We start from the raw sequence: 19917 nt of genomic DNA, 5'->3' as shown, positions 1-19917 counted from the left end.
AGAGGTGGTAATCTCTGGATTACTACCCGAGCCACGTGCAAATTGACACAGGGTTAAGAAGATTAGAAACTTAAATACATGGCTCAAAGGTTGGCATGGGAGAAGTGGGTTTGAATTCATGGGTAACTGGCACCAGTATTGGGGAAGGAGCTGTTTCATTGGCACAGACTCCACCTGAACTGTGGTGGGACCTGGATCTTGGCGAATCGCATAACTAGGGTTGTAACTAGGCTTTAAATTAAATAGCAGAGGGGAGGGTTCAACAGATTGGAGAAGAATGGATAAAGTAAAAGAGAGATTGTGGATAAAGTAAAGGCAAACTGTGTCCACCTCTTCTTCAGTCTGCAAGACATTCATTGTAACAATCCCCTTGACTTCAGGATCATTTAGTAGAAGTTCTCCAGAACAATCAGGCTTTACAGGCCATTCACTTTCAGGCTGAAGAAGTTACTGAGGTCCTGATATCCATGTCTGATTCTTCAGAAAAACCTTCACCTTCAACCCTCTAGAGGCCATATCTGATGGGTTACGTAACTTGTAAGACCTTAAGAATTTCTGAATTCTTCAACGAAGGTTAGGAACATGGAAGATACATTCTTGATATATTTCAGCACAGAAATACTATTAGACCAAAAAATGGAGTCCTGAAGCTGCATGTGCAACTCCTTCCTCATAGCAGCGGTGACCTCCATATGAGGGATGGAAACTGTTTTCAACAGAGCTACCCAAGATCTTCCCATGATAAAAGCATTGTGTACCTGAGAACATGTGCTATGCAATAATAGGTAGGTAACTGCTCCATTGCCATCTTTGCTTGGTCTGTAGAGTGGTGTAAATGTGCAGCAGTAGCTTTTTCAAAATGCATGGGTTTCAAACATTTTAACAACCTTTAAGTATTCCAAATGGCAGCATTCTTCCAGCCAGCTTATCTCAGGAGTAATAACTGTTGGTATAGCGTCATCCCAGCCAAGCCCCTTCTTGCATAGATCTTGTAGGATCTTCTTAGCAGATAACACCAGACTCATGATTCCTAACAGAACGCACATGGAACTAAGCTTGGAGAAGATCTGCCTTCTAGTAAGTGTTCTATCTTGGATGGTGATCTTAAGCTTAAAAATATAAACTGAATGCACCATTGTACACTCAGTACTCTCTCCTCTGAAGGAATATCTTAATCCAAATCCTTCATCTCTTGTCATTCATTCTTTGCTCTTCTGGTATCACAGATAGCACAAAATGTAACCAAAACTAACAATATAATGAAATAAGCAGTCTAAGCAAATTTCAGCTTTAGTGATCTTAATGTATTTAAATGTTAGCAGTTTTAAACTTACCAAGCAGTCAACAAAAAAAAAAAATTTCCCCCGACCTACCCCGTGCTCTAACCAGACTAAAAACTGACTAAAGACAAAGCATGAATATATGACTCTACTCCTTACATCTACCATACCCCAACCCATGTGACAAATTACCCACAATAAAAATGCAACACGAAGTTCAATACAGACAGACAAAAAAATAGATACATAACTCCTACACCTAACCTGTGAGTAGAGTTTAGGATTTGCATGTTGAATGCAGAGTCAACCTATAATCTCAGACTGTTCTACTCCACACATAACCAGTGCAAAACCTATGAATATTGCCAAGTTAACACGTCAGCATTCAATAATTTCAGCTGATAAGAAATGTAAAATCAAAATGCTATCAATAAAAACGATCGCATGAGAATGTAAACGCACCTGAATATCAGTTAAAGTATTTATGACTAATCAAATCTGTTAGTCAGAGAAACTCTATCTATTAACCCCATAAACATTAACAGAAACACGAAACTAATTGAGACCCCTTGCATCGCCCAGATTAAGAAAACAGTCTGTCTAGTAAAGACTTGTAGGCTCTCAAGTTCACTTATGACATTCCCAAGTTAATTGACTTCAATAAAGGAGGCTATAGCCATAACAAAATTTAATTCAGACTAAGAATGGATATCAGTCTGCTAGGGTTTCCACTCTTGATCACAGGTCAGTGTCCACCAACTCAAAACTTCTGCAGGAAAAGTATACATCTATTTGAACAAACTGGCTGGAATGCAATGCTTGAATTAGATGCATATCTGTTGATAGATCTCAATGGACAGCTGGAAATTGTGGGAAGTAAGTCAACATGAGTCACTGCCCATGGGAGAGTAACAGAAAAATATATTAAATTGTGCAGTTATTTGGATCTTACTTTAAAAATTTTTTTTAGTGTGTCGCACCAGACAATCAGCCATTCTTGCTTGGTGTGTGGTGTCAGGATTGGTCTCCTTTTGGATTAACTGGGTCACGGTTTGAACTTTCCTGACTTGACCCTTGTATTTTTTATGAGGCAGAGTGGCTAGCTTGACGCTCAACCTGGCACAGATGGAAAGCATGCTCAGGGGTGGCCCGACTTGGATTTGGACTCAGGAGCCTTCGCTCCGGAGTCCAGCACTGATGCCATTGTGCCACCAGCTGGCCTACTTGAACCTCTGCTGAACCTCTGGCTAGGATCTTTATGTCCTCGTTGTCCATGGGAATGGTACCGGAGGATTGGAGGGAGGCGAATGTTGTCCCCTTGTTCAAAAAAGGTAGTAGGGATAGACCGGGTAATTATAGACCAGTGAGCCTTATGTCTGTGGTGGGAAAGCTGTTGGAGAATTGTCGAACATTGCAAAGAGACATTGATAGGATGCAGAAGTGGGCTGTGAAGTGGCATATGGAGTTCAACCTGGAGAAGTGTGAGGTGGTACACTTTGGAAGGACAAACTCCAAGGCAGAGTAGAAAGTAAATGACAGGATACTTGGTAGTGTGGAGGAGCAGAGGGATCTGGGGGTACATGTCCACAGATCCCTGAAAGTTGCCTCACAGGTAGATAGGGTAGTTAAGAAAGCTTATGGGGTGTTGGCTTTCATAAGTCGAGGGATAGAGTTTAAGAGACACGATGTAATGATGCAGCTCTATAAAACTCTAGTTAGGCCACACTTGGAGTACTGTGTCCAGTTCTGGTCACCTCACAATAGGAAGGATGTGGAAGCATTGGAAAGGGTACAGGGGAGAATTACCAGGATGCTGCCTGGTTTAGAGAGTATGGATTATGATCAGAGATTAAGGGAGCTAGGGCTTTACTCTTTGGAGAGAAGGAGGATGAGAGGAGACATGATAGAGGTGTACAAGATATTAAGAGGAATAGACAGAGTGGACAGCCAGCGCCTCTTCCCCAGGGCACCACTGTTCAGTACAAGAGGACGTGGCTTTAAGGTAAGGGGAGGAAAGTTCAAGGGGGATATTAGAGGAAGGTTTTTTACTCAGAGAGTGGTTGGTGCGTGGAATGCACTGCCTGAGTCAGCAGTGGAGGAAGATACACTAGTGAAGTTTAAGGGACTACTAGACAGGTACGTGGAGGAATTTAAGGTGGGGGGTTATATGGGAGGCAGGGTTTGAGGGTCGGCACAACATCGTGGGCCAAAGGGCCTGTAATGTGCTGTACTATTCTATGTTCTATGTACTTACTGTAATTTAATGTATTGTAATGTGAAATATTTTACAGTAGTTTTATACCACAATTCTTGTAAAATGTTGTATTAGTTCTTTGAGGCATTCACTTCAGTGGTTGTTCAATTAGTCATTAATGGATATAAAACGCCAACTGTGGGTGCACTCGTGTAGGAAGAATACTATAGGAAAGTCAAGATAGCCCATGCACGCTATCTCTAAGCTGTGCATTAGAGATCTGCAATAATCTTAATGCACACAGGAACATTATAAAGAGTCATACAGCATAATCTTGGTTAGTTCACTTGTGGTCTTATAAGGATTATAAAAAAGGTCAAGAACAGAATAGAAATACAATACCTTTATTCCACTCATCCCAGGCATTCCAGAATGTCCAGGATGACCTGGTAACCCTGGTTCTCCCATCCAACCCTATGATATATAAAAAGGAGCCATCATTTTATCATCGAAGTGCGGGAAGGGCCAAAACCAAGCCACTGCAATTTCACCAATATCTAGAGGCTACAATTACAGTGGCAAATCACAAGTTACAGTACATGTTGTTATTGTGTGGCAAGTTTACAATACCAGGAATGGGGTACAATAGCAATGTGAAGAGTCATACAATGACCAGTAGTAAGAGTGTTATTTTAGAGTGATTACATAACACTGTATTCATTGGCCAAAGCTAGGTGACATTTATTATTCATCTCCAATTGCCTTCAAGAAGGTGCTCATTAGTTATCTCCTTGAACCACGACAATCCTTTGGTTGAAGGTACTTCCCACAAACTATTGTGGAAGAAGTTGCAAGATGTAAACCTAGCTAGGAAGAAGTGATATTCATGAATTTGAGATGATGGATAAACTATTGGGGCAAACTGAAGTATTGGTGTGCCTATGCAAGAGAATACCAACATTTGCAGTCTTTATCCTTGTTCTTCTTGGTAGTTGATATTGAAGGTTAGAGGTGCCAGCAGAGTAGACAACATTTACAACTTCAATGCTTTTTGCAGATTACACGCGTTGCAGCAATGATGCATGGGTGGATGGGCTTTCCATCTAGACAATTGCTTTCACTTGGATGGTATTGAGCCTCAGCTGCTGTTGGTGCTGTACTTATTTGTAAGTGGAGGATATTCTTTCCCTCTTTATAGTTGGTGGAACGGAATGACTTTAAGGTGTCAGGGGCCGAGTCATTCACCCAGCATATCTGGCCTCTGACCTGCTCTTGTAATCATGGCATTTACATAGTCCTGCGTTGCATTGTCATTGGATTGGTACTGTACTTTTGGGTCAGCCTGATGCTGATCCTGACCTGCTCACTCCACCCACACCCTCCCCTCATTGATGCTTTGACTTGACTGTGACAAAAGAATGAATGATACACAATGAGCTTATGGTGATATACATTTCTTCTGTTGCTCTTAGATCACAACACCTCATGTATGATCCATCATGTGCTACCAGATCTGTTCTGATCATATTCCATTTAGCAGTTTTATAAATAATACCATCCAGTGCGTTCAGTAGAGATTACTTCTACATTAGGATTAGAGTAGCTGTAATAGATAGACTAGGGAGGGCAAGTTAGAATAGACTTATCCTATCCCTTGCATTGGTGTACTATTTATTGTAGACTCTGCTATGCCTTTCAGGATTTGGCCAGTAGGCCTACTAATAAGACAATTTTGAAGATGAAGAATAAAATACTCTATCAATGAACCTTCTGCTTACTACTTCTACTTAAAATACTTCTACCAAATGTTGTTCAACACGGATGAACACTGATTCAACAACTGCGCGAGGACAGGTGGTTGTAATCAGGGACTTCTCCGATTTGATGCTTTGAGTCTTCATGGAGCACAAAGTCAATATTGAGGATTCCCAGGACTACTTTGTCTCAGCTGTGTACCACCTCCTATGGTAGGTTTATCCTTCTGTGGGACCGGACATAACTAATGATTGTAATGGCACAATCTGGCACTGTGTCCGTAGGGCATAACTACATTTCTGTGAGTGGTGTTACATATAAACTAGACCAGAAGCATATGACATAGACCCTTTCCCAAGAGCAGTTTTGAATAAGATTGATTTTTACAATAAACTTGCAGTGCCAATATCATAATTATTAAAATTCCAGGTTATTAACTGAAATTTTATAGCTGCCAGTGAGAGTTTGGAACTCACATCTTTGGATTTTTTTTGTCCTGGCTTCTAGGTCATCTACTAGCAACCTTTTACACCTTCCCACAGTTTGTTTCTTTTGTAAATATTGACAAGGGAATTTATGAAAGGAATAAACTGTTAAAGAAATGCAACAGAAAGATATTAAAAAGGTATTTACTGGCACTGCTTCATTCAGCCAGCTAATTAGCCTGTAAGTAAACTTCATAAGGTTTTGAAAGTATTGCAGTTATCTGTTCCAGTCACATTATATAGATAAATACCATAAATGCCTTTACAACAGCAGTCCGCTATCACATAAAAATATGAATTTTAATAATTACTTTTATTAAGTTTTCAAAATCATAAATTTTCTAAAAAAGTTAATCAGAGCTCAGTTTGAAAAAAACTGGAGTGGCAATCTGTGTAACAGCTATGGCTTATTACCTTACTGCCACCTTGTCCCTTAATTCCTTGTGGTCCTCGTTCACCTTTGTCACCCTGTAGTGTGAAACAAATTCATTAAATATTGATATTCTGTATATTTTATCAAGACACTGTACTGGGGGAGGAAGAGGGGGATGAGGTGAGACAGGGAACGGGGAGGGACGGGGGGGCGGAGAGGAAAGGTGGGGGGGAGAGGAGTGGGATGAGGAGGGAGAGGGGGAAGCTGGGGAGGGGAGGGAGAGGGGGAGTAGGGAAGGGCAGGGGGAGGGAGGGGGAATGGGAATGGGGAGGGGAATGGGGAGGGGGAAATGGGAAAGAGATGGGGAGAGGGAGGGGGTGGGGGAGAAAGAGGGAGTGGGAGGAGGAGAGGGAGGGGAGGGGGAGAGGGAGGGGGTGAGGGAGGGGTGAGGGACGGAGTGAGGGAGGGGGAGAGGAAGGGAGATGGGGAGAGGGAGGGGGAGAAAGAGGGGAAGGGGAGGGGAAGTGGGAGAGGGGGAGAGGGATTTTTTTGGATTGCAAGTTTCTTTGTATACAATACCTTTGGCCCTGGTAATCCTTGTGAACCAGATTTACCTGGCAGCCCCATTTCACCCTGATGATGCAAGAAATAAAATGTTAAACTCATGGAGTTGTATTTAAGCTGTGCAAAGATTCTTGAGGAATACTTGTGAACTTATATAAAAATCATTTGACTACAATTTAAGAATGGCATTAATCCAGTTATTTTGATCAACTATTCAATTTTAATATTTTCTATTTTAGGAAATAAAGGACCATTTCTGGATATTTACTGCCATTCAATACATTCTCTTATCACATACCTGAGCATCCAGTGAAATTCTTAAGCATGAATGTATCAGTTACTTTTTTGCTCATTTAAGCTACTAGCTATTTGTACATTTTTCTTTACAAATTATTATAATCAATTATAAACAGAGCTTCAGTGTTCTAATAGTGTCTACTCATGTGATAAAGAGACCTTCACATATGGGATACAATATACAAGATAAACTGAACTGCAATTTCCACTCAGAAGCAACAAGTCTATAACTAAGGTTGAGTGACAAGACTGACATTTATAGAATTCTGTATGTAATTTATGTTCCTCAAATGATTTTCCATTTCATTAGTAAAAAATTATTGAGGAAAGCTCATTACATAATAAGAAAAAACAGTTAGAGGGAAAGGCGATGAGCTATTAATATTTTGTGATTTTATTGTACATAACATTTAAATTTGCAGGGACTTCAAGCGCATAATTATTTAGATCTTAACACAGCATGCAGAGCTGATGGAGAAGTGTGGGCTAGCTAATAACAACATAGAAAAGAGCTTAATAAATAAAACCAGCTGCTTTCACCAAATGATCTTTGGTGTTGCATAACATTGAGGTACTTTATTTTGCAGAGATGATTTCTTGGCAAAGAATGACATTAGCATCATGCCTGAAGAAGCAGCATTAATGCTATGGAAGTATTTACTTATATGGGAACAACAATATGCCAAACATTGAATGTAAATCTGTGCCATGCTGTTTCAAATATATACCCATCAACAAATAAAAAAAGGCAATGACAGGTGCAGACATAACACTAAGGCAATTTTGCACTGGCATTTGTTTAAAAGCAATAATCAAGAACAGCAAAATGCATTATGTTATTTAACACTGCATACATGTCATTGCTGTCTATTACTAAACCTGCCGAATGCTTTTGTCATGTGACAGCTTCTAGGCTAAACCCTCATAATATCAAATTATTTATCAGGTTTCTGCAAAATAGACACACATTAGAGGTAAAGGTAGAAATACATGGATGACAATGGAGGAGTATGTTTAGAGCATAAATACACTTCAGAGCAGTTAGAATGACAAGGTTTGTTTCTTGGTAAAAAGAATTCCCAGATGTTTCAATAAATTCAGAAAATCTCTGCTATTATAGTACATCTGTTGTCGACCTCTAGTATCTTTGCTGGAACTTTCAGCTTTGGTGAAAAAAGCAGAACAGGAGATATTAGATCAGCCACCTGCTCTACATGCTATTCTTTCAACCACAAGATGCTCCCTGAGTAAGATCAACAGAGATGTCTGGGCTAAATATCCTGGAATGACAGAAGCTTGAGAAGCCTGTATCAAGAATGCTTACAGTCTGAGACAGCTTCAGATAACTTGTTGAAGTAGCATAGATAGCTGGGAACAGATCTGAAGCTCCCTTACATCTGGATGAAGGGAACGATTAAAAAGAAAGTTCAAATCCTCAGAGAAATAGTAACATCTACACATGTACTTCGCATTTTCAAGTTTGCTCAAATATATTACTACTCAGAACCATTACAGATTGAATAGATTTATCTACGTTTGACAGTATGGTATTTGGGCTGAACTTTAAGACAAGCTGAAATAGTGTTAGCTGTCCTTATAGAAGCTATTAATCTCCTTAGAATTAGTAACTGGTATCATGATGTTACAGTAGTCTCCTAAACTATATTGTTCTGAAGTACAGCCAAGAAAATTCAACTTACTATGAATAAAAGAAGAATTTTTAAAAAGTTAGATGACACAAAAAAAATCAGGTTTCCATGAATAATAACAAGACATTATGGGATCTGTTTTGGTACTCATCTAATTAGAATTTACAATACTCAAGTTTATTACGCAAAGTTACCTTTGCTCCAGGAGGCCCTCTATCTCCTTTTTTGCCTGGATGTCCATCTTTCCCCTGAAATAAATGAAGGAAAATTTGTTCATGGACATTTTTGGAAGCAAAAATGTCAAAATCTATTGCAATACTGTACAAAGTGCACGATTTCTTAAATCAGGAATCTTTGTATACATTATACTGTTCACTTACATTCCCATACATGACTTACTGTGTAGAGGTGTGGGGAAATACATACAAAACAAATTCAAATTCAATTTTTCTACTCCAAAAGAAAGTTATACAAATTGTAAATAAGGCAAGTTATTATGAGCCAACCAATCCACTATTTATTCAACTAAACACTTTAAAATTCAGAGATTTCGTAGATTTTAAAATAATACAAATTATGTATAAAGTAAAAGATGGACAGCTACCACAAAGTATCCAAAGATTGTTTAAAATGAGAGAAAGTCAACATGATTTGAAAGGAACATGTACATTTCAAAAACAAAGGAGAGGGGTGAATCTATAGAACAGTTGTAGTGAGAACTTAAAAACATGCTCCACGCTTAACAAATTTAAACAGATATTTAAAATTTATTTAATGAATAAATATAAAATACATGATTTAAAATGAATGGGAGTAATGTAAACAAATGATATTTGGAATTGGATTTTTTGTTAAAAGATTATGAAATTTTTCATTTTTGATGTGATGATTTTATCCCTTACTATCCTTTTGCTCTTAATATACTTGTAGAAGCTCTTAGGATTATCCTTCACCTTGACTGTCAAAGCTACCTCATGTCTTCTTTTAGCCCTCCTGATTTCTTTCTTTAGTATTTTCTTGCACTTTTTATACTCCTCAAGCACCTTATTTGGTCCTTGTTGCCTATACCTGTCATATATCTCTCTTCTTCTTTATCAGATTTCCAATATCCCTTGAAAACCGAGGTTCCTTATTCTTATTCACTTTGCCTTTAATCCTGACAGGAAAATACAAACTCTGGTAAGTGGGAGGCCTTCAAAGGAGAAATTTTGAGAGTGTAATCACATCCTTGCCAGAGAACAACCTGTCCCAATCCACACTTTTTAGATACTTTCTCATTTCTTCAAATCTGGCCTTTTTCCAGTTTAGTACCTCAACCTGAGGACCAGATCTATCTTTATCCATGACCAAGTTGAAACTAATGGCATTATGATCACTAGACCCAAAGTGTTCCCCTACACACACTTCCGTCACTTGTCCTAACTAGTTTCCACCTACCTCTATATATTGATTGAGAGAACTTTCCTGAACACATTTTACAAACTCTAACACATCTAGACCTTTGACAGTATGGGAGTCCCAATCAATATGTGGAAAATTAAAATCCCCTACTGTCACAACGTTATGTTTCCTGCAGTTGTCCGCTATCTCTCTGCAGATTTGCTCCTCCAATTCTCGCTGACAATTGGGTGGTCTATAATACAACCCCATTAATGTGGTCATACCTTTCCTGTTTCTCAGCTCCACCCATACGGCCTCAGTAGACAAGCCCTCTCATCTGTCCTGCCTGAGCACTGCTGTAACATTTTACCTGATTAGCAATGTTAATTTTACTGAAGATCTTTGAGACTACTCCATCAAATGCCACCTTTGCATTGGAATATTATTGTCACATATACTGAGATACAGTGAAAAGCTTTCCTTGCATACTGTTTGTACAGATCATTACACATTGCATTCCAGAAGAATAAAGTAAAACAATAACAATACGTAGTAAAATGTAACAGGTACAGAGAAGTGCTGTGCAGGTAAACAATAGGGTACAAGATCTTCTTGACAAAGGAGAGCCACTCTTGTCTTACCTTTGGAATTCAGTTCTTTTGTCTATATTTCGTAACAAATCAATAATTAGGCCTGGAGCCACAACATTATCGATACATGACCGCAAGTAAACTAGCCTTCCCTCCATGTAATGTCTATACTTTCAATGCTCCAGTAAAGCAGCCAGCATAACTAAAGACCCCATTCACCCTGGACATTCTTTCATCAGCCCTCTTCCACTGGGCAGAGGGAACTAAAGCCTGAAAGCATGTACCGCCAGGCTCAGGGATAGCTTCTGCCCTGCTGTTATAAGACTATCAAATAGTTCCCTATTTTGATAAGTAGGGCTCTGACCTCACAGTCTTTTTCATTATATTCTTGAACTATATTGTTCATCTGCACTGCACTTTCTCTGTAGGTGTTACACTTTACTCGGCATTGTTATTGTTTTACTTTGCTCTACCAGAATGCACCATGTAATGATCTTCGACCATAAGACATAGGAACAGAATTAGGCCCAAAACTGTTCACAATACTCAAGGTGAGGAGGCCTCACCAGTGCCTTATAAAGCCTCAGCATCACATCCTTGCTCTTGTACTCTAGACCTCTTGAAATGAATGCTAACATGGCATTTGCCTTCCTCACCACTGACTCAACCTGCAAGTTAACCTTTAGGGTGTTCTGCACAAGGACTCCCAAGTCCCTTTGCATCCCAGCCACTGTTGGGAGGCCTGTATATAACTGCTAACAATGTTCTTTTACCCTTGCAGTTTCTTAACTCAACCCACAAGGATTCACCATCTTCTGATCTTATTTCACATCTTTCTACAGATTTGATGTCATTCTTTACCAGCAGAGCCACACCACCCCCTCTGTCTACCTTCCTATCCTTCCAAAATAATGTGTAACCTTGGACATTCGGCTCCCAACTACAACCATCATTCAGCCACGATTCAGAGATGGCCACAACATCATACCTGGCAATCTGTAATAGTGCAACAAAATCATCCACCTTATTTCTTATACTATACGGCCTTAGATATAACACCTTGAGTACCACATTTGCTATCCTTTCTGATTGATGCATCCCTAATGTTCTGCTACTCAGCCTGTTGGCTGCAACTAAGTCCCATCACCTGCCTGCCCTTCTTGACAATCTGAATGCACGCTTGGAAGTTGCTGACACGATGAAGGTAGTCCTTAACACTGCCAGAGATATACATGAATAAAATGCAAGTAAAACTTTTCACTGTATCTTGGTACATGTGACAATAATTAACCAATTCCAAACCCCTGACAAAATCATAACTACGCATCAGTCCGTACAATATTGTGAGTAATTTGGTTTGATAACACTTTTGATCACTCTTTCCATTACTTTGTTTAAGATATAGAGTAGATTAATGTGTGACAATGAGTTGAATTAATTTTGTTTTGCTTTTGAATACATGACATACATAGGCATTTTTTCATGCTGTCAGGTATAAGTGCTATAATTCTTCTGAGCCAGTCTGGCTAGAAGTATGATGACATGAATCCATCAACCTTCTACCATCCTTGGTTCTGGACATGCAGGCTAAGGTGGGTTGAGTGGTTCATGGACAATGGGCTTGAGGCAAGACGTGTGGAATGTAGGCATGCTCCTGAGGGATGGTGGGAGCTGAAGATGGTAAGTGACTAGGTTGATGCAGTGGGTAATCATAAAAGGACCAATGAACAGGGTGAGAGCTTGCGGAAGTTGGTGCACAGGGGAAGATCTTGGTTGGACAGCCAGTCATGGTCCCCAGGCCAGAGTAGTTTGTCTGGGTGTAGACAGTGGTTGGCTTGGCAGCCCCCAGTGCAATTGACAGTTAAGATGGCCCTCCGTGCTCTCTTCTAAACATTCCTTCTCTATTTTCTGCCTGTTACACTGCTGGCATTTGGGACAGCAAAGAAGGTCCTCCATCTCTGGCAGTATTCAGGACCTCCTTCATTGTGCCAGTAACTTCCAAGCATTCCAGCATCAGTGAACCAGGGCCCTGGCAGACGGGACCTCCATCGTTGCCTCCTCTGTGGGAACCAACAGGGGTTGGTAGCCATGAAGCACTTCAAAAGGGTGGCATAACTGTGGCAGAGGTGGTGTGTAAATGTGGGCTCAGAGCAGATACTTCTATGTGGAAGGATTAGAGGTGGAAAAGCATCACAGAAAATCCTCCACTTGCTTATTGACTCTTTATGACTGCTTGTTGGTCTGTGGATGATAGCCAGAGCACAAACTCACGAAGATTCAGAAGAGGGAAATGATGTATGGGCCCAGTGTCCTGGGGGAAGCAATGGAAGAAAACTACATGTTGGAGAACAAGGTCTGCCATCTCAGCAGCTAACGGAAGTTTGGAGAGAGAAATGAAGTGGTCTGTCAGAGATTCAGTCCACCTTTCTCATGATCACCCATCAGAAGATAGCAAACATATAATGAAATCTATGGTGATGTGGGACCACCATCATCAAGGGACCACTGGTTGGAGGAATTGGACTAGGCACATTAAGGACAGGGATTAATGAACTGACACATGCATTCATGGTGGGCCACCAGAACTAGTGCCGCAGAAAATCCAGGGTCTGATGTGCACCAGAATGGGTGAGGAGTAGACCCACTGGAATGCTTTGGAGTTCATGGTTGCCAGCATGTACATGCAGCTGTCAGTTCTGTTGGCCGAAGCAGGAACGTGCTGTAGAGTTTGGTGGATTTAGTTCTCAAGGTCCCAGATGATCAGGGCAAGGATCTGCAAGAATGGAATAGTGGGCTCAGGGTCAATCTCCAGCTAGATCAAATTGAAGTGACAGGACATCTACCTTAGTGATCTTAGAGCTAGGTCAGTAGGATATGGTGTATTGCTCGAAAAAGAGGGCTCAGTGAACCTGATGTGGGTTGAGTTGGCAGGTCTGTTGAATGGATGAGGTTCTGATGGTCATTCCAGTTCAGGAAGAGCTCAGTGCTTCCATCAGCCTATGTATTCATTTCTCCAGGGCCCATTTGATAGCGAGTAGCTCACTGTTTCCTACTCTATAATGGTGCTGTGTAGAGTTGAACTTGTGTGAGAAGGCAGCAAAGAACATCTTCCCATCCAGTCCTCATTGGGAGAGGATAGCCCTGGTGTCCAAGTCAGATGCACCCATCTCTACCACAAAAGGTCTGAAGGTGTTTGGATGGTGGAGAATGTGAGCGGTGGTAAAGCATCTTGAGCTCCTTGAAAGTAAGATCTATGGCAGCAGACCGGGTTCTCTGTGAGGTAGGTGACTTGATGAGAAAGGTTAGAGGAGCAGTCATTTGGCTCTAATTTCTAATTAGGTGGCTGTAGAAGCTGGAGAAGCCCAAGAAGCGCTGTTTCTGTTTGAGGGAGCATGGTCAGGGCCATTCAAAGATAGCACCCACTTTCTCTGCACCTATCAATCATTATGCCTTGGAGTGAAATGAGGTAACCCAGGAAGGAAACTGGCATTTTTCTAACTTGCAGTACAGCTGGTTTTCAAAGAGATGCTGAAAGACTGAATAGACATGAGAGATGTGGTCTTGGGGGTCCAAAAGGCATCTCCAGGCATTTGTAGTTGCCAGTGGATGTTATCAACATCATCTTCCTCTCATCCCCCCGGCGGATGTGGATCGGGTTGTACACACTTCATAGTTCCAGTTAGGGGTAGATGTGTGCTCTATAAAGTACTTTAAATATGCTATCTACCCATCTTCCTGGGTTTGGAGGTGTTTGTAATGAGGGTCCTACAGTCTGAAATAGTTCTGGGAATGGAAATGGGGCTATAGCTAATGATCTGAGGGTTGTTCCACAAGACACTTGTCAATTCAGAGTGATGAAGCTTTCGAGGTCAGTGGCACCTCCCAGGTAGATCTCATTTTTTTAAGCATTCTTAAGAGACTATGGTACCAATGAGCCAGCAGCACTTCTGCCGTCCAGCCACACTCTGCCACAAAGATCCTGAATTCCATAGTGTAATCCAGCACTGACTGTGAGACTTGACGCAAGAGAAGTTTCCAATCCAGTGCCTCCCATCCACTTCCCAAATGGTTAAAAACCCAGCACATTTCAGTGGTAAAATTCTTCATATTTATTGCAAATGAAAGTTTCATTGTTCCAAGTAGCAGCAGCCCAGGTCAGAACTCACCCAGCCAAGAAAGAAGTGACAAAGGCACTTTTGGCTCAGTCTGTAACATACAGAGATAGCTGGAGTTTGAAGTGCAAGACACTCTTGGACAGGAAGTTGCAGCACTGGGTTGGAGATCTGTCAAAGTGTTCAGGCACCAGAGAGAAGAGGTTGACTGGGGTGGGTTTGCTGCATTGAGACAGAAAGTTGGTTGAGAGTAGTGAGGAGATGGTCAGTGGTTTCCTGATGCTTTGGGATCATGTGCTCCTATCGACAGACAATTTCCCTTAGACAAGCATACCATGCTGGATCAATCGTTGGTTCACTTACCTTGTCAGAAAATGTAGAGGAGTCTTGACCCAAAAGCAGAGTAGCTGAGATGATCTAACAGTAAACAATGCTTTACTAATAAACTGCAAAACAACAAGCTACATGGGGCCATGAATAAGGGAGAACAGATACTTAACACACAAGGTGAATAAATGCTAGGAATAACAGGTTGAAGCTGGCTGGCTTGTATGAATGAAGGAGGATTGTGGATTTGTCATCGTCATTAGGTTGCATCTGGAATTTCCAGTTGGCGGACAATTTCCCTCCACACTGCTCTGTCCCGACACTTGTCTACAACCTCCCTAGACTTGTCCAGCTTGGTCCAATCCATGATATTATCCAGCCACGTTGTTCTTTGCCTTCCTCTTCCTTTCTTTCCCTCCACCTTTCCATATAGCAAGTGCAACAAGATGTTATCTCTCCACGTAATGTGTCCACAATAAGCAACTTTTAACTTCATAATCTTCTCCGGCAATGTCCGTAGTCTATCAACTTCAGGCAAAACCCTCTCACTTGAAACTTTCTCTACTCAGTTAATCTTCAACATTTGTTGATAGCACCACATTTCAAAAGCATTAACTCATTTCATGTCATCCTTCTTCAGGGTCCATGTTTCTGATCTGTACCTTGTTGTGGTTTTTCATGCCCCACAAACGACCAGGAGACGCAGAAGATTCTTCAAGAAGTATTAAACTTTAATTTGCAAATCAAAGCTGAGACAGTCATGGAGCTAGTCGCCGATTGCCCACCGATCCTTGTACATAGCATTTTTTATAGCAATCTCCTGGTTTAGTTGCATTAGCATATCCAATTGGTCTATAGTTGTGTATCACAAGTACATCCGGCACTATTGTTTCTACCTATTGACTTAATCATGTTCTAATCTACATCTCTTAGCTACCTCTCATTAACACACCGTTGTCTTCTACATTCTTAAGATTTCATTCTCCTACTAAATTGGATACATGCATAGCAGATAGCAAATTCAGACTACATAATCTACATCAAAGCTGACTCCATAATTCTGGTTACATAGCAAACAATGCAACTTTTATACTCCAATATATCCCCCCTTTGGGTCTCACACAGAGAAAGAAGACTAAGAGTCTGCGCACAAAAGCCCCAATAAACTGAAGCACTTATTCCCAAATCTCGGGTTAAACTATAATTTTCTGCACCAAGACCTCAAAGTATTCTCTCAAAAAACCTGTCCCTTTGTACCTGAGACAGGGAAAAAGACTCAGAAGCCCTTACAATCTACTCCCACACTGTTGTTTTGCTCTTGTTCATCCTGCAGGTGTTGTAGGCTGTAACGATACATTTTCGGTGTTTCTTTCTCCACTAAGCTTGCTTCAGTAATTGCCACGAGCATCGGAAATTGGTTGCAGCACGCACTACAAGAGACTTGGGACAAGGAAGAAAACAACACAGCACAAGCGCACAGCTCAACAATACAATACTGACAGTTATTGGCATTTTAGTCAGCCATGCTCCCCATCCTCCGAGTCTACTTTCTAACCAGTCAAATAACTGATGTCCAAACCCTGCATTCTGTGCGCATACCTCGCACTGTGACAAGACAAAGTCCACTGAAGCCTGTAAATAAGGTGACCAATAACAATCCTTCTTTATCACTTCCTCCCTTGCACAATGGTCAATCCCATGCGCTTCTGAAATCAGAATCGTCAGTAGAGGGGTGGGCGCTACCAACAAACCGTCTTCCATGCTCCACAAGCCTTCTGGGTTCTGCTTGGCCCCCCTTCGTCTCCACATTGTCTGTTCTGCCAAAGTTGCTTTACCTTCCTTGTATTTCAATTAGGTCCTCTACCACAGGTTCTGCAGCTAGGCTTACCTGGGGGGCCAATGACAGCTGATGTACATCCAGACGCTTTTCTGGCTGCCTCGTCCGCAGCTTGATTTCCCTTTGTTATTACATCATTTCCCTTTTGATGTGCCTGGCATTTTACTATAGCCAATGCTTTAGGTTTCATCATGGCTTTTATTAAGTCTAGAATTCGCTGACAATGTTGTATGGGATCTCCATTACCTTTTTTAAAACCTCTCTGCTTCCACACTGCCCCGAACAAATGGCATACTCCATGAGCATATGCCGAATCAGTATAGATGTCTACTTTCTCACCTTCCATCATTTCACACGCAGCTGTCAGGGCTTTGATTTCCTCTAGTTGGGCAGAACACGGTTGGGGACAGGACTCCATCCTGATAATCCCTATAACAAGAGACATCTACGAACAGAACCTTTTTATCTGCATCCTCTAGTGATTCTGACCGTAAATCTGCTCTCAATTTGGCAAATGTCATCGTCTTCCCTACACAATCATGGGGTTCTCCTTCATAGCCCAAAGGGACAAAATTGGCTATATTACTGGTAGTGCATCTCTGTATAGTTATGTCAGGAAATGTCAATAGCATCTGATATGCTGCTATCCTGGCTGGCGTCAACACAAATTTCCCTCTTTCCAGCAATTCTGCTACTTTGTGGTGTGTTTCTTACAGATGATGCCTTTTCATATGCATAGTACAGCACCGCCAATCCCTGATAACAGGGTGGATACCCCTGAGCCACCTCATCTAGTCTCGTACTGTAGTATGCTATCGGCTGCTTTGCTTTTCTTGTGCCTATCTCTTGTGTTAGAACTGCTGTGACATAACCCTCCTGTTGGTTGGATACATACAAATGAAAAACCTTCTCGTAGTCGGGCAAAGCTAATGCTAGTGCTGACTGCAATTCCTGCTTAATAGTATTGAAAGCTATCTCCGCCTCTCCATTCCACCGTAAGCCGTTCTTCAAATTTGTATGTCCTGCTTCTTTCATTATCTTTCTCAAAGGTACCACAATCTCAGCATATTCTCCTATCCAATCTGAGCTGTACCCTGCCATTCCCAAAAACGTCATCATCTGCCCTACAGTCTAGGGTTTTGGGGCCTTAGTTATTGCCTCAATCTGATCTGGTGCTATCACCTTCACTCCCTTGGATATTACCCTGCCTAAGTATTCCACTTGCTGCGTGCAAAATTGCAGTTTCTTTTTGGATACTTTATGTCCTCCGTGTGCCAGCTTCTCTAACAGAGTTATAGTGTCCTGCTCACACTGTTCCTTACTGTGGGAGCAAATCAACAGGTCATCCACATACTGTAACAATGTACTTTCCAATGGTATGCCCTCTAGGTCTGCCTTCAACACCTGATTAAAAACGTGGTGAATGTTTAAACCCTTGCGGCATTCTGGTATAGGTTTACTGAGCACCTCTGTAAGTAAATGCAAACAGATACTGACACTGGTCGGCCAGAGGAATGCTGAAGAAAGCTGAACACAAATCAATCACTGAAAAGTAACTTGCTTCTGGTGGAACATTAGTCAAAAGTGTGTGTGGGTTGGGGACTACCGCTGGCCAGTCCTCTACCACATCATTTACCGCTCGCAAGTCATGCACCAATCTCCACTTAGTGCTTTTAAGACCGGCAGCAACGGGGTATTGCATGGACTGTTTGTTCTTTTAAGCACTCCTATTTCAAGCAACCCCTGCACTGTCGATGATATTCCCTCTTCTGCTTCTGGTCTTAGAGGGTATTGTGGTCTCCTGGGTGGAATTGCTCCTTTTTTCAGCCTTATTTCCACCGGACTAGCTGTTATTATTTTCCCTACGTCCGTGTCATGCTGTGACCACAGAATAGATGGCAACTCATCTAACCTTCTATCTTTCTGCTGGCCTCTCTCCTTTCCCAGCAATGGCATGTGTGGTTGGGGAGTTATTTCGACCTCCCTACCATAGCTACACTTACCACTATTTTAATGCAATTGTCGTCTTCTGATATCCACACCTCTGGCATGATTTTCCTCCACACTGTTACGGTTTCAGCACTCTTAACTAAGGGTCCTAAGTCTTTAGACTGATATCCCTTGTTTACCAACAACGTTACGTGGGGCGCAGCCTCCGGTATCCTGTACCATTTTTCTAAAAAGGTGTTCCACTTAACTTGTAAAGCTGCCCCTTGCTTTCCAATTATCACAGCCTCCCCTTCCAGGTGCTGTTGGGTACGTGCCTCCAGGTGCCATCTCTCCTCTAACTCCCTGTTCTGAGTCTCGTCAAAAATCACTGTACAATGTAGCTCAGATTTGGGCATTACAGCCCTGGGTAATATAGCCTGCACGCCCTTTTTCCATTTCTCCCAGGTTTCCTGAATCTGATCTGCGATGTCTCCTATCCAAAAGACATTAGCCTTCTTGTCTTCTCGCACTATCAATTGAGCCCCTGCTCTTTCCACACTCAGCCCATTTCTGGTGCATTCTAATTTTAATTCTAGTTTCAATAAGGCATCTCTGCCTAACAAATTAATCGGAGTTCCTTTAAATACTAGCACCGGCAAAACAATTCCTTTATTTCTCATTCGCAACTGCACTGGAGCCGTGCACTGTGTCAACTGTGTTTTCCCCGAGAACCCTACCATCTTAATAAACTTTCCTGACATGGGAAGGTGAAGGGCATACTGTGGCTGTACACAAGTGTACGTGGCTCCAGTATCTATCATCATTGGTGTCAGTTGCCCTTCTAACATAACCTGAACAATGGGTTCCTCGTCTGCCTCCCTTGTTATCATTGGGTAATGTCCCTTCCCACTCGAGTTCTCGGGGCACCCCTAATACCTCGCATAGGGGTTCACAGGTCCGCTTAGGCCTGTGGGGGCTGGTCCTTGGCTAAACTTTAGTTCCCTTCTTATCGGTTCCTGCTGGTGTGTGACAGGCCATGGTGTAAACAGACAATCTCTTCTCATGTGACCTGGCTGATTACATCCCCAGCACAATCTCTCTACCTCTGTTTCCCCCTGTTTCCTCACTGGTCCCCTCTGCCCATA

The 19917-nt window shown here is 41.7% G+C and overlaps 1 protein-coding gene across 1 annotated transcript in view; it reads right to left on the bottom strand.

Annotated features, from left to right (window-relative positions):
* The window catches only part of LOC140733770 (uncharacterized), a 98605-nt gene that overhangs the window by 45010 nt on the left and 33678 nt on the right, over positions 1 to 19917 (bottom strand). The window contains exons 10-13 of the mRNA XM_073057522.1: positions 8792 to 8845; positions 6667 to 6720; positions 6129 to 6182; positions 3877 to 3948 (exon numbers count right to left, since the gene is read on the bottom strand). Coding sequence (XP_072913623.1) covers positions 3877 to 3948; positions 6129 to 6182; positions 6667 to 6720; positions 8792 to 8845 — 234 coding nt within the window. The remainder of the gene's footprint in view (positions 1 to 3876; positions 3949 to 6128; positions 6183 to 6666; positions 6721 to 8791; positions 8846 to 19917) is intronic.

Source organism: Hemitrygon akajei, chromosome 9 (assembly GCF_048418815.1).
Source record: "Hemitrygon akajei chromosome 9, sHemAka1.3, whole genome shotgun sequence".
NCBI lineage: Eukaryota > Metazoa > Chordata > Chondrichthyes > Myliobatiformes > Dasyatidae > Hemitrygon > Hemitrygon akajei.
This window is presented reverse-complemented; position numbering and strand designations above follow the sequence as displayed.